This window comes from Chaetura pelagica, unplaced genomic scaffold, assembly GCF_000747805.2.
Source record: "Chaetura pelagica isolate M959 unplaced genomic scaffold, ChaPel_1.0 scaffold142, whole genome shotgun sequence".
NCBI lineage: Eukaryota > Metazoa > Chordata > Aves > Apodiformes > Apodidae > Chaetura > Chaetura pelagica.
This window is the reverse complement of record NW_009952973.1, coordinates 1,526,689-1,541,500: the sequence shown is the minus strand read 5'-3', so window position 1 is coordinate 1,541,500 and position 14,812 is coordinate 1,526,689. Positions and strand designations below refer to the sequence as shown.

The 14,812-nt window shown below is 42.2% G+C and overlaps 1 protein-coding gene across 1 annotated transcript in view; it reads left to right on the top strand.

Annotated features, from left to right (window-relative positions):
• GATB (glutamyl-tRNA(Gln) amidotransferase, subunit B) overlaps nt 1-12,503 on the top strand; it is a 47,558-nt gene extending 35,055 nt beyond the window's left edge. The window contains exons 12-15 of the mRNA XM_009995980.1: nt 2,973-3,106; nt 3,499-3,577; nt 9,775-9,909; nt 12,375-12,503. Of these exons, the coding sequence (XP_009994282.1) occupies nt 2,973-3,106; nt 3,499-3,577; nt 9,775-9,909; nt 12,375-12,503 (477 nt within the window). The remainder of the gene's footprint in view (nt 1-2,972; nt 3,107-3,498; nt 3,578-9,774; nt 9,910-12,374) is intronic.
• Nucleotides 12,504-14,812: the final 2,309 nt, after the last annotated feature.

The following is a 14,812-nucleotide window of genomic DNA, read 5'->3' as shown; positions in this document are numbered from 1 at the left end:
GAAAGAGGGTCCTGGGGCAAGAGTTAGCAGGGTTCATTGAAAGAGCTTTAAACTAAGTTTGAAGGGGAGTTAGAGATGAAACTAGGCTTACTATAGAGGACCTTGGGAGCAGCATGCCAGTGCTTGTGGGTAAAAGTGCTAGTAAGGTCTTGGAGTCTGTTTTAAACCTGTTTAAAAAGCATCTGGAATCATTCCACCACTAGTTTGTGAGTTTTTTTGACATCTCAGTACTATTAAATGATCAGCTTAAGCCATGTTTAAGGAAGAAATTGGCATGTGGTTAAAACATTGGTATGTCAGATTGCATGCCAGTGAACCTCTTATGATCAATTACAGCATACTTAGTGTGTAATGGAAACACTGTGTGGGCCTGGATCACAAACTCGATGCTGCAATTCCAGACTTATGTTTTTCTTTTATGAAGATTAAAATGTGTTATTCAGAATTGAGAGAGAACAGGCAGCGTTCCTGTAAACCAGCACTTTAGAGCGTGCAGTGGTTTTCAGCTCGAGTCTGTCACATGGACAGGTGTGTGTACATTGGTAGTTGGAGTGAATTTGGCATGAAGAAAGTTGACCCAAATGCAGAACAAATTAAAGTCAAGTTTGTGCAGTATGTAGAAATTGAAGCTAATCAAGTTATGCCTGCATTTTTCTAACACGGAAAGAAAAGATGGAAAATGTTTCATTTCTGTCCGTCATTTTGATGTTTTGACTTTCTGCTTATTCATTTCAGTCTAGCATTGCTGGATTTTTCCTACTCTTTGTCTACAGAAAATGACACTGACTTTAAAAAACCTAAAACACAATGCAAAGGAATTTTGTGGAATACATATATTTTTATGTGCAGAAGTAGTGAGTATGGGGGTTTGGTACCTGGTATCACATGTAAGTGTTTCTCTGAGGATTCCTGTGGTTTTCTCCTCTTGCTGCCTGGAAATCATCTGATTAAACTGTGCAGATTGGGTATGTTTGTCCTTGATTTTCAAAGGCCTGGCAGCAGGGTCAGAGCTGTAGCTCCAGCCAGGCTGTTGGTATCCAGAAATCTGAACGTGCCCACTGCTAGAGATATGTTCTTTAGCCTATACATGATAAAAGCATTGGATGTGCTGCATCTGAGTTCTGTAGCCTGCATTGAGACATGTGGCATCCACACACATTGTTTTTGTGTGCATAATGTTGTAGTTAGACCTACTCTGCCTGTAATGTTTGTAAAACCTTCTGCAGCATGTGTAAAGAAACGAGCATTTATATGTTCTCACTATTGCCTTCCTAAATTGGACAGGCGTTTTTGCGGAAGGGAACCCGCTGTTTAAATAATCACTGTTTGTTTGTGCTAATGAATCCTGAGGTGAATTAGAAAGAGTTCAGTTGTTTAGTAATTCCACTTAACACACACACATTTTTAAATCAAGTTTACTGTACTTTGGTAATCACGTCATTCCCTTACTGGTTTTTATTAAGCCAAATTTGTTCCTTGTAGTCTCTTTAGCCTTAGATTTTAAATTATTTGATTACAAAGTAACTGCCCGTTAAATTTGGAAGAACATTAGAAAGGAAGGGAATTATGTCTGTGTGTATTAATAGATAAATAGGAGAAATCAGAACATTTACCTTGTTTCACAAAAGACTTCAGTGGCTTTCCCAGTCTGAGAACTTGGTTTCTTTGCTTGTGGTCTCAGGGTAAAGAGGACAGGTCTGATATTTGCCACACCAGTTTTACAGCACATCAACCATTAATCTAAGTACATTTTGTTCTGTTTCACAGAACAGAGAACAGTAGTCTGCAGTCTTCCCCAAAGCCATACATCATTACCAATGAAAAATATAGTATCTAGAGCTGTTGGAAGTTTCTGTTGTGAAAGTTTTGAGGAGGAAAGTCTTAAATTCTGCATCACTATAGTGATAAATTGCTATCAAAAACAAGGGCAAATGAGACTGTGTTGATGGAATGTGTTTCAGTGGAAAAGTCAGGCTTTGGTTTAGTGCATACCTGCACTCTTTTTGCTCAGAACTGTTCAGAGATCTGACTGCAGTCAGTATGTGCTTGGAAAATGTTTTTGGTGTGATGATAGTATACTTAGAATAGCTCCTTGGCTATCTCTAAACTTTTAAATCTCACAGCTTCTGAGAGCTGGCTTGTCTTCCTTTGTGTTTATGCCACACACTGCAGAAGTCCAGTGGCACACTGGATTTGGATTCCTCCTTGAAAAGGTGGGAGCTGCCACTTAATATCTCTTTGGCCTTCAGTAGACCTAATGAATTCTGTGCTACAGTTAAAGATCCATCAATGCCTTGACAAACAGCACAGCATTCAACAGACTGTGCAGTATCTGTTCCCCTAAAAACAATCTCAGATTTCACTTAGGCTATAAATTGAATCCCTTACAGTTATACCTTCTGAGCATTTTAGGGCACTGTGGAAAAGCTTACATAGCTTCTCTGCAAAAACTAGTAAAATAAACCCTTGCTTCTTACAGTGTGACCTTTCCATACTATTGAAGGGTGAATGCAGGATAAACTTAGTCCTCCAACCCTCCCAAAAATGGAAGTGATTACAAGATCAAGAGTGAAAAATCTGTAGCCAATTTCAAGAAAAATCTCTTCTTGGTAAAAGGTACATGACAGCTCTATGTTTTCTAGCATTATACATTTAACATACATGAGGAGATGAGAAAGCTTCTCCCCAAATGCTAATTTTAGGGAGGAGTTAAGAAAAAAACATCACTCCTTTATTGGAAGTTCTGTTGAAACAGATCGGCTGGCAGATAAGCTGTATGTATCTATTCTAGACCTAACATAGTTTGTTTGTTGTTACATTAATAAAATTACTCCAAAGTCTTGTGACTTGACAGTGAATTCCCAAGACCAAGTTTACTTCAGCATTGAGTATTTTTACTCCAAAGGTACTTCCATAATTAAACATGTTTGTTCTCTGGTATCTTTTTGAAGCATCTAATTTTTCTTAAACAGAATGAAGATGGATTAACAGAATTTTTTGAAAATGTAGTAAACCAGACCCAGATGAAGCCGAAGAAAGTGATTGGCTGGATTCTAAAAGACCTGCTCGGTTATTTGAAACAACACTCCCTTACAGTAAAGGAAAGGTCAGACATACAGTGGTGAAACACTATGAATACCATGAATAGCACTGTGACACTCCATTGCTTGCTTCTGCTTTAGTTACTATCTGTGACCTTCATTCCTCTAGGCAGTACTACATAGGCCTTGATGCTGTCATCCTGAATAAAGTTAACCAAACACCTCAGAGAGAAGAGGACCGTGTAGTTAAGGGTAGTAATCAAAGTCTTCCTTCTTTGGAATATACTGATGCTAAGGCATGATCAGGCAATCAGTACCAAAGTTGAATATAGAGTATCATGAGGAAAATTATTAGCTTATCATGCTAAACTGTGTGGTCTTTAGGCTAGCAACAGTGGCCTCGATATATTGCTCCACCTTATTCTCTGAGGTAACTTCTACCCCCTTTTTTTTCTAGCCCAGTCAGTTCTTTTCTCCTGGCTGACCTTCTGAACCTTCTAGAAAAGAAAGAAATTTCTTCTACAGCAGCAAAGCAGGTAAGTACCTTTTTCATTTTACTGTACTTTGTTGCTGCTTACTCCATTTGCACAGCAATTTTATAATCAGTATGTACCAGTAAGCCCGTTGTGTTAGAAGGAAATTACTTAGTGTTGATGAAGGATACATTTTGTATCTACTATATACTTATAATAGATGCCTCGTGTATATAATTTTTCAGATGTCTCTGCATATTCAGCGTTGGAGGCAGAAGCCAAATAGTGTATTTAAGCAATGTGAACTGAAGTCAGCTAAATAAATCTTGCCAGACACTAGATCTCAGTTTCACAGTTGAGAGTCAGACCTGAGTGAAAGGTTAGTGCAAGCTAATCCATGATTTGCAGTTAAGCTGAGAGTATCAGTTACTAGGTACTGAGGGACAGTGAGGTTTACGTTCACAAGCATTAGCATGTGGAAAAGGATATAGTTCCCCCGAATGTAGTTACAAAAAGAGTTCTGCTTTGATGTACCCCTGAATCAAAAGTGGAGAGGTCTGGCCTTTTTGCCTTTTTTTTTTTTTTTTAATCCCTGAGCAAGTGCTATCATGAACCTCTCAAACAAGTATTGATGATAACGCTAGTTTCTCCCTCCTTTTAAACATCATCTTGCTTAGAGCAGTCTGAAAAATCAGCTCTTGATTCCTATCTAAAATTGTGAACTGCTTCTGATGGGTATGGTGACTGCTGTGTTTGTAGACAAAATCTGGAGGTTTTCTGTGATATGGAATAGTCTGTCATTCACCTTAAGTTGTTGCCAGCTTTTTTATGTGGAATGCGTTGTCTTCTCAAATTCATTATTATCCTCTAGATAAGCATGTTAGATGACTGCTGCTTCTCAGGTGTTCATCAGTGAAACTGCTCATGAAGATACTTAACTTGCAATGAAGATATTTAACTTGCCTGGCCTGCTTTCAAGCTTTTAACACTCTGAAATACACAGGATGGTTTTCCATCTTTCTAGCACATACTGATTTAATCCAAGTACAATTTTTGGAGTAGTCAGTTCACTTTTTTTTTTGCATTACTGTATAAACCAAGTGTAACTGTTGCAAATGTGGCTCTTTACCCTGCTTGGAGACAACTTAAACGCCTGGTTTCCTGTTGTCTTTTTTGGAGGTGCTTGTGTGGAGATGTGTGTGCAAGTTTGCTGATGACACTAAAGTGGGAGGAGTGGTTGACACACCAGAAGGCCGTGCTGCCATTCAGTGAGACCTGGACAGGCTGGAGAGTTGGGTGGGGAGAAACTTGGTGAAACTCAACAAGGGCAAGTGTAGAGTCTTGCATCTGGGGAAGAGCAACCCCATGTACCAGTACAGGCTGGGGGCTGACCTGCTGGAGAGCAGTGTAGGAGAAAGGGACCTGGGGGTCCTGGTGGACAGAAGCATGCGTGAGCCAGCAATGTGCCCTTGTGGCCAAGAAGGCCAATGGCATCCTGGAGTGTATTAGAAAGGGGGTGGTTAGTAGGTCAAGGGAGGTTCTCCTCCCCCTCTATTCTGCCTTGATGAGGCCGCATCTGGAGTATTGTGTCCAGTTCTGGGCCCCTCAGTTCAAGAAGGACAGGGAACTGCTTGAAAGAGTCCAGTGCAGAGCCACAAAGATGATGAAGGGAGTGGAACATCTCCCTTATGAGGAAAGGCTGAGGGAGCTGGGTCTCTTTAGCTTGGAGGAGACTGAGGGGTGACCTCATCAATGTTTACAAATATGTTAAGGGCAAGTGTCAGGAGGACAGAGCCAGGCTCTCCTCAGTGATGTCCAGTGATAGGACAAAGGGCAATGGGTACAAGCTGGGGCATAGGAGGTTCCACTTAAACGTAAGGAAAAACTTCTTTCCTTTGAGAGTGACAGCACTGGAACAGGCTGTGCAGAGAGGTTGTGGAGTCTCCTTCTCTGGAGACATTCAAAATGTGCCTGGACATGTTCCTGTGTGATGTGCTCTGGGTGATCCTGCTCTGGCAGGGGGGTTGGACTAGATGATACTTCGAAGCCCCTTCCAACCCCTAAGATTCTGTGATTCTGTGAGAAGCATTGGAATGCTGAGCAGTTTAGTGCTTGGGGGGGGTGGGTTTGGCACACCCATCATTTTTGTGTCTGCATTTGTAAGGGAATCTTCTGAACTCCAGCTTTAATTCTTGGCTTCCTTGTGGATGTAGGGACAGGGTACTAATGCTCTTCCATGGGAGTTTCTTGCCTTGTGATGTATTTGTGTGCCCGCACTTCTGACAGGTTATGAAATGTCAAGAGTTTCAGCAATGCCTTTCTTGTTTAATTACTGACTCCCTGCAACGTGCGTTTTGTCCTCGGTGTTCTGAAATTGGACACAGAGAAATAACAGCACTGTTTGCCATCACTGAGTGATGCTGTCAAACTGCAGAAACCTTGCCACATTTAGAAAAGTATTTTGGTTGCCTGGATGTCATAAGAATAACAAATGTTTGTAACAATTCTCAGCAGTAGGCAGATACTGGGGTGGCCTGAGGGCAGAAAGGGCTATATATACACAACAGCAGATGAACTGCAGCACTTGGGATGAGGAAGAATGAACTGTAGTGCTTGAGACAGATCCAACAAGAAAGGATGGAAGGGTTTGGTGGGGTGAGTGCAGATATGCCTACACATACATGCTTGCTTCAGGAAGGTGTTAACAATTTTATTTTTTTAAGAGGTGTTGTCTTCTGTTGCTGCTGGATAAGGCACTAAACATAGGCAGATAAAAGCTGGGAGCACTGATTGTAGACACAGAACACTGTATGGTAAGATGCATATGCCAAGGAAAGGCCGCTGTGTGCTTATATAATTACCATTTGGGTAATTACAGAGCTCATGCCCAACTTGCCATCAAATATAGCATCCTACTCCAGAGGTCTCCAAAGCAATTTCAGAGTGGTGTGCCTGTGCAAAGGGAAGAAGCTTAGAGCTTTTTTTTAAATTTTTTTGCAAGAATATCTTGGATCAGGGGACCTGCACAGGCAGGTGCTGTTGCCAACCCCGAAGACACCATTTTTAAACCCACAGTGGGAGGTGCCAGTGCTGCTTACCCAGGGCTGAAACCAGTCTGATGGGGAGTATGCCCAAAATGGGGCCTTGGTCTTGGTTCACACAGCTGGCAGTGAGTGCACCTCTGGCATAAGGGGCCTGCCTTTGACTTACAGTATTGTAGGAGGAGACTACTTCCTGGGCCAGGGAAGCAGAAACCAGCCCCTGCTGCTGAGAGCCATGCTGGAGCAACTCCACACAGACACCTTTGTCATGTGTTCATCAGGGATCTGTAGCAGGGTATGGAGCAGACCCCGGTCTTGTTTGCTTGTGCAGGTGCATTGGTCACCCACATAGGAACAGACACACTTGGCACCCCTTCTTTAAAGTAGGTAGCAGGGAAATGAGTACAGTACACAAACCTAAACAGAACCATCTGCTTTGACAATTACGGCTATACCATCTGGAGGACTGGACTCAGCCTGCCCCTCACTTTTGTCAGAGGCTGAGGGACAACTGCCAGACATTGAGGCTTCTGTCTCTGGAGCCGAGAGATGCCCAGAGGACTTATGGGAGTGGCACTGCCTGCTGCTTCCCTCCCACCCTTGGCAGCTAATCACTGCAGATAGCATTTCCAGTTGGAGCATTCTCAGGCACAGCAGTCAGCTGGCACGTTCACCAGTTGCAAAATGTTTGATATGATGCCCGTGGCAGCCAGACGTGTAAGTCCTGATTAATTCATCTTGACCAATGGTTTGCTGCTCTGCCTGTGTAGGCAGCGAATGCAGAACATCATTAAAATCTAATCACGCTCAGGCAAGAATCAATAGTAGAAACTACTGAGATTTCAGTAATGGAAATGAGGCCTGAGATGTTCGTTTTGGCTCTGGAGACTTCATAATTTGATCCTCCTGTTTGGTGCAGGCAGTTTGTGTAAATGAGTTGAAATCATTTTTTAAACTGCTTTCTTTAGATTCGTACTGCTTGCCAAGTGGAAAACCACATTTTTAAAAGTGCATCTTTGACAGGTCTTGGCCGCATTTCTTTCTGCTTTCCTACATACCTGTAAACAAGCAAGGGCCGTGGTAACATTGTTGCTTTACTAGCTGAATGGAGATGCTTGTTACCAATTTGAAAAGTACAGGCCATACAGATGTCACAGGGAAAATCTGGTGCCCTCAAGGTTTGTAATGGGCAAGTTTTTCTCAGTGCCAGGAGACATTTGGCATAGAAATAGCAGGGAATCAGAGCTGGATCTCTGACTGACAAGCTGTCCTGCCCCTGATCTAAGTTAGCCTGATGTATGAGTTGCTCCTGGGTAGTTCTGCCACGGCCTGCTGTGTAGATTTTGTTTCTTGCAGATTTTCAGCCCCTGCAGCCCATGACATCCTGATTGAATACATACCAGTCCTAAAAATCACATCTGCATTTTTCCAGGGGAGCAATATGGCTTATTCATTGTCCAGGCCCTAATTTGTGCTGCACTTTAGACTCTCCAGCGTGTTTTGCTGTGGGCTGTGCTGTGCAAAGAGGACAGAGCTCTTTCTAAGGGGTGACATACTGTCCTGGTGCCTCAGGAGGCCTCAAGGACAGAAGGCTCCCTGCCTGGTCCCTCAGGGAAAAAGTGGGAGGGGGCTGCCTGGGGTTGCAGTGGAGTGCAACAAAAAAAGGCAAGCAGCAGACAGGTTGAATCTTTGTTGGATGTATTTCTTTCTAGGGGTATTCCAGGTAGCACTGGCAGGATGATTTTCCAGTACTACACTAGAAGGAAGATCTTGTAGAAAACATCACTGAAAGCTTTACTTCCTGCACTTGTAACTCTGGCTGCTTATCAGTAGCTTTAATATTGTAATCTGCCTTTAACCCTCTTACAGGGGAAAAAACAAGATGTAGCTACCACAGTGCAGCTGTGTTTTTCCCCTCTCTCAAGGTCTCCAGCAGAGTGATAAGATGCTATAAAAAGCTTTGGGGTACCACTGGCAAACAAATCTCTTGCAGGAATTGTGTCAATGCATGGTTCTTAAATAGCTGTTGTGGCTACAAATGGTTTAACTGAAAGTCTCTTGTGCCAGAAGATTCTTCATGCTGAAGAAAATTCCTAGAGTAGTTAAGATACCACCCCACATCTGTCCTTTTTCCTAAGTGTCTTGCTGCCATTCTCATTATGTAACATGGAGTCTGAATGCCCCTTCTTGTCTCCCCATCCCAGCCTCTTCTTCACCCTACAGTGAGTATTTAATGTTGAAATTTTGACTTGACATCCGTATTTCTGTACTGGTACACAGCAGTGGCCCAAACATACAATTACATCTTCAGCTCAGGGTGGTGCACAAGCAGCTGTTTTAATAAGGGTTTTCTTTCTCTCCTCCCACAGCTCTGAAATAAAAGCAAAGGGAATACAGAAAATGACTGCCCAAGGAAATTGGTTTTTTATAAATGTTCTCTTCTCTCAAGTTTATTCCAGGGCAATAGCCCTACTAGAGCATAGGAAAACACACTGGCATTAACAAGTAATGATTCCAGAGGCCTGGGTTCACCCAGCATTTCAATACTTGGGAGGTGATGCATGGGTGGGCTGGAGCTGCTGCATTTATTCTGCTCGGCACTATTTTTCTTGTGCTGTGTCATACATACCCTCATTACAGTTTGCTGATGAGGACTGGTAAAGGGATGAGTTACCTGGGATTGGACTTGGTACAACAGTCAGCTAATCGTCGGTTCCCGGGCAGAGACATTTCTCATGGAAATGCATTTTCATAGTGTTCTCAGGCAGTTCTTGTGAATAATGAGACGAGCACGAGCACTGCCAGAGGAACAGCCTTGCAGTCACAGGCAGTCTCTGCTGTGTGCCCCCCTCTCCCAGCCAGGGAGCCGTGCCTCAGTGCTGCGAGGGGGGCTGCACACACCACACATCTTTGAAGAGGTGCCATCACTGGTGGTGGCGAGGAGCTCCCAGTGCTCTGGGAGGCTGCAGAGCACCTGCTGCAAACCATTAACCTGTACTCAAGCAGTCAGTGAACATGGGTTTTCTTATTTCAGGATGCAGAAAAGGAGGGAGGGCACAAAAGCTCTTTTTTCAGCGAGGCTCAGGATTAAATCTTGGGTTTGTTTGCATTTAGACAATCTGCTCTTGCTTTAACTAAAATCTGGCTTCTTGGATCACTAACATGAAATACTGCACTGATAGCTCAAGACACTGACCTTCTCTTACTCATGATTTTCAGGTGCTTGCAGAATTGTGGAAGGGCGAAGGGAAGACTCCTCTTGAAATTGTTAAAGAAAAGAAACTTGAACTGATACAGGATCAAAAAGAGCTTGAACAAATCTGCCAGGCTGTGATTGATGGACAAGAAAATGAGGTGATTATGGTGGTGCTGGGAAGCTTGTGCACTATGGCAGTCTGTGGCACTAAAAAGCAAGTTAAAATGGCCTTTTTTTTTCCCTTTTGATTGGCATTTGAGCTGTAGAGCCAGTATAGGAGCATTAAAGCTGCTGCTCAGATATTATCAGGTTTTTCTTCTCCTTTTTTTCTTTTTCTTTAGTAAGTGTTTTTTAGAAATTGAAGCATACACAAAATGATCAGAAGAAGAAATTACCAGTCTGGCTAATGTGCTAAGTCATTCTGAGAGACCATTAAAATTTAATGCAGGATAGCAAAACTGTGGGGATCTTTCCCTCTTCAGCTGTATTGCCATTAACCTGACCTGGCCATCCAGCCATGTAACTTTGATTCTTATTTCATCTGTTGTGATATCAGGGCAACAGTCTTAACAGTAAATCTTCTGAAGCTGGAGATGGAAGTTGCCTCCAGCAAGACATATATTAGTTATGGAATTAGAGACTGTATCGGAGGCTTGCAAGGCAAAAATTTTAATTGCGACTGTCGCTTCACCATATCCTTGTGTCCTTCCACTGCCAAAAAGATGAGTCTAGCTGGACCTCCTACTTGGCTGTGGGGCAGGGAGGAGATGGACCCTCTGTGGCAGCAGTATTGGTGGATCCAGAGCTGCTGCCTGCTCTGCTGCTGGGCTGTGGCAGCAGCACAAATGCTGCAGTAGGAAAGATGAGGGTTTGGCTCTTCCCCATCTCCTTGGAAGGACACGCAGCAGACCATGTAGTTCATTAGTCTAACAAGGTCTGAGTTGGGAAAAAAGGAAAAAAACCCTTATTTATCATAAAGGGGAGGAGTGGGAAGGAATCTTGACAGAGTTTAAAATCAGCTTTATAAAAAGGAAAAGGAAAACAAGTGCTTATATGTTCTCTGGAGCAAAAATGCAAAAGCCAAAGTTAATAGCTTCTAATATAAATATTGTCTAGATACATTTGCGATTTAGAGAAAAACATTAACATCTTTTGAGAACAATACCACCAACCCAGATCTCATTGGGGGATGCTAACAGCTCTGCTAGAGCTTTTGATGAAGAAAATGAGCTTGCAGTAGGTCGGCGTGACCTCTATCAGACTGAGTCATTTGCAGAGCCTGATAAAAGCTCTGCTGTATTTTCAGCCAGGAGCTCAAGTGTGGATAGAAAGACCATTAGAACTGATTGGGAAGTGCAGAAGCCAAAGGTCTGTAACCATGCTCCCATTGTAATAATAATGTTTTCTCCAAGAATATAATTCCCGTCTGTTTCCTGCTGTTTTAGTCAAGCCAAAGGCAGTAGAATGGCCTGACTTCCTTACTTGGAGGTGATCTTTGCCAAGGCAAAAGCTGCCTTAAAGGCCTGTAATTAATTGCTTTATATTGCTGTGAGAGCTTCCCTTAAACAACAGTTAGCTGAGTACTTGGCTGGGGGGGGGAAACCTAGGCCTTGCTTTTTGATAGTAACTTTCTTTAAAATGAGCTAACTTAGAATTGTTCGAGCCAAGACTGATTATTTTATGAACATCTGGTAATTTCTATCAGATCAGAAGTAATGAGCCCCTTCCATATTGTGATGTTACAGAGAAGACTTTAGACTGCCAATAATTTGGATATCATAATGAGTGGCAATATTTGCATTTGTGCTTTGGTATTGGCATAGTGGGTGGTTCATATGTTTGCAATCCTTCCTTCAATATCTGTAGATATGACATCCTATTTAACTGAAGCTATTGTGTTTTGGCCAGTAACTGACAACACAGAGAATGTCTTCCCTGCCACACAAACAACATGAAGGCCACAAACCTGCCTTCCAGCAGTAGCATCTCTTTTAGAAATGTCTGAAACTGTAGTTTCCAATGCTTTATTCAGTGTTTTTACTTAGCTTTTCAATATGGCCCTTGCTATTTTGGAGGTCATTGTGCATCAAACACCAGCTGTGTGATAGGAAGTTGTATTTCCAATCAGTTAATTAATTGCTACATTGCAAATAACATGCTGTTACAAAAACACCTGTCTGCTCTTGAAGGACCTCACAAATATTATCAGATAAGATAGTGATTTGATGCAAAATTCTTGTTATAACTTAACAGTATGTTGAGTAATTTCCCATTAGGAAAGAGAAGTCAATCTCATTTTTCTGGCTCTTTTCCAGGAAGCTGCTGTTCAAGTTGCAGACACTGTTAAAATCCAAGTGGTTTTGACTGTTTTCAATAAGAGGAGGTCTTGCTATTACTTGTAATGTCCTGCTGCTGCTGTAGGGACCTGCTGTTGTCTCATGGGAGAAGAGCAGTAGCTTATTGAAAAGCTGAAGGCAGTTTTTGTAAATAACATTTTAGCCCAAAATACAGTATTCTACCCCGATAGTCCAAAGGACAAAATATCCATACCTTGGCTGTGAATGATTAAAAATGTCCAGGTTTACTGTAACAGTGGTATCTGCTGTTTTGTTTTTCTTTAAAGGTTATGGCAATAAAAGCAGGAAATCGAAAAGTTCTAAATAAGTTAATTGGCCTGGTACAAAGAGAAACACAAGGACGATCCAATCCTGTTCTGGTGAAGCAATTATTAGAGAAGAAGCTGTCATTGTAGCCACCAGAGAAAAATGTTTTCAGAAAACGTGCTTCCTTCTATCTGGTTCACTGCAAATGAACTTCGGTGCCTCCTCGTGTACCAGTGGGATTGTTGGTTATACTTCAAGCAGCATCATGTCCCAGCCTACCCTGGATGGATCAGCCAAAGGCAGATAAGCAGAAGTACAGCAGGAGATCATACAATTTTATCTCCCTCATTTTGCTGTGGCATTCAGAAATGTGATTTCCACACAACCACGGGAAACAAGTTTCCAGAGGTGTCTGTGAGTATGCAGACAGCTGAAGCTGTATGGGTTAGTTTTGTAATAAACCAAGTGTAAACTTTCTAGCTTCCTTTCTGTGAAAAAGGAAATTCACGCATCTGGAATGCAAAATCAGGTGGTAATCAGTGTGAGCACATTAGTAACAATGATTAAGACAGCTAGCAGTAATTAAAAAGAGCACGTGTCTCCCTGCCTAACAGAAGGGAAAAAAATGCCCACTGCTATCATGAAGTCAGTAGCTGCTTAAGAAAGTGCCTGAGGCCACAGACAGCTCTTAGTGCCCACATACAAGAACTAGTGGCAAGTTGTTTGCCTTCTTTCTCCTTATTGTACCCCAGCACCTGCTTTGCCCTCTCCCAGCTCGCCCAGTCCTGAAGGGTGCCTGAGGGGTATGGAAGCCTGAGCCCTTCCAAGGGCCAACCTGCAGAGGAACAGTTACTGCCTTTCTCTTACACAGTAGCTCAGTCAATAAAGCATTTGCTCCAGTTTATTTTTTAATCTCTGTTCCTAGCCCAGGGCTGCATGCTTCCCTGGCACGTGGCTTTTTGCTGTCACCTGGAGTTGCACCACTTCGTGGAAGGAACTGAACATGCATTGGCTTACCAAAACTGAGCAGAATTCAGCTGGGTTCCCAAGGTCTGCACCACTATTTAATACTAAAGAGTATTTTATCTGCTGGTTTGTTTATAACTTCTATTTTCAGCTCCTAACTTCAAGTACCCACTGAAATCCAGAGTCCTAGAGTTAACTTCCCAGTCCCAGCCCACTTCAGCTGATCAAACTGTTAACAGGAAATGCAAGTAGAGGCAGCCTCTCAAGTTTACATTTATTAGGAAAAGAAATCTCATTTAGTACCAGGATTTTGAAGTTCTTAAATCCCTTCTGGGGGCTGCTAAGCCCTACACTTTAAAGATCACATTTATCTCAAATCTTAGCAGTACTTCTTCAGACCTGTTCTTAAGGAAATGCCTGCAGGGCAGAAGTTTTCAGGTGTGCAGTGGGTACAGCCCTGGGACTTCAGGCAGCCTTTGCAAAGGTGGTGCTTGCAGCCCTAGTTCAAATTAGGCTGATGGAAGTTCATCCTCCTGACTAGCAGTGCTAAGATATGTCTCCAGGAGGACATTTCTGTGCAAACTGGCTCAAGGTTCAGGTGTGAACTCCTAATTGGAAGGAAAAAAAACCCCATGGTTTTCAAATACATTTAATGAATAAAATGTATACCCGTTATTCACATAAAAATAACTTTACAATTCAGAAGTCATACAGCTGACAAAAAAAGAAGTAACATGGTTGCCATCAAAAAATATGACGTCCAGGAACACCCCAAAAAACCAAAACCCCAAACTAAGCCCCCCGTGATTTTCACGTAACCTGACCTTCACACAAAGGCTTTTACCATCACTTTCCTCATAATGAGCAAAAAGTACCATTTTACATGCAGTGGTGTTGAGTTTTCAGGTATGTGTTCAGTCAGTAAGGGATTAGATTATACAGCAAACTTTACATTTTGGAACTCTGTTCAACTCTTGCCATGGCAGCAAGATACAAAAAGGCACAAGGTACTCCCAGTTTAGAAAAAAACACAATTATTCCCAAGAGCTGGTCCTCCAAGGTTAATGCTTTTTGTTGCATAGCTCGATGCTGCTGAGCTGTGTTTCCCTTCTGCTGTAGTGGGTGCCTCTTACAAAAGAGAAAGCAAAACAATGGTATATTTGGTATTAAAAGTAGTAAGTATTAAGAGTATTAATACTAGAGTATTGAGCTGTATTTAAAAGATGGAAGGATCTCCACTACTGCAGGTAAATGTCTTTTTAATGGCTACTTCTCCTTAGCCACTCTTCTCCTATGCAATTACACTTTGCTAATACAGTACAAAACCAATTAAAATCATGAGCTAAGTTCTATATGAGTACAGTGTTAGATCTTTAAATGGATTTACTGTAAATCTCAATCTATTTTCATGTCCACCTGCCAGACACAATGGATAACAAGGAAGATTAAAAAGGGATAACTGAAATATTCTGCCCCTGCCAGGGAAGGGAAA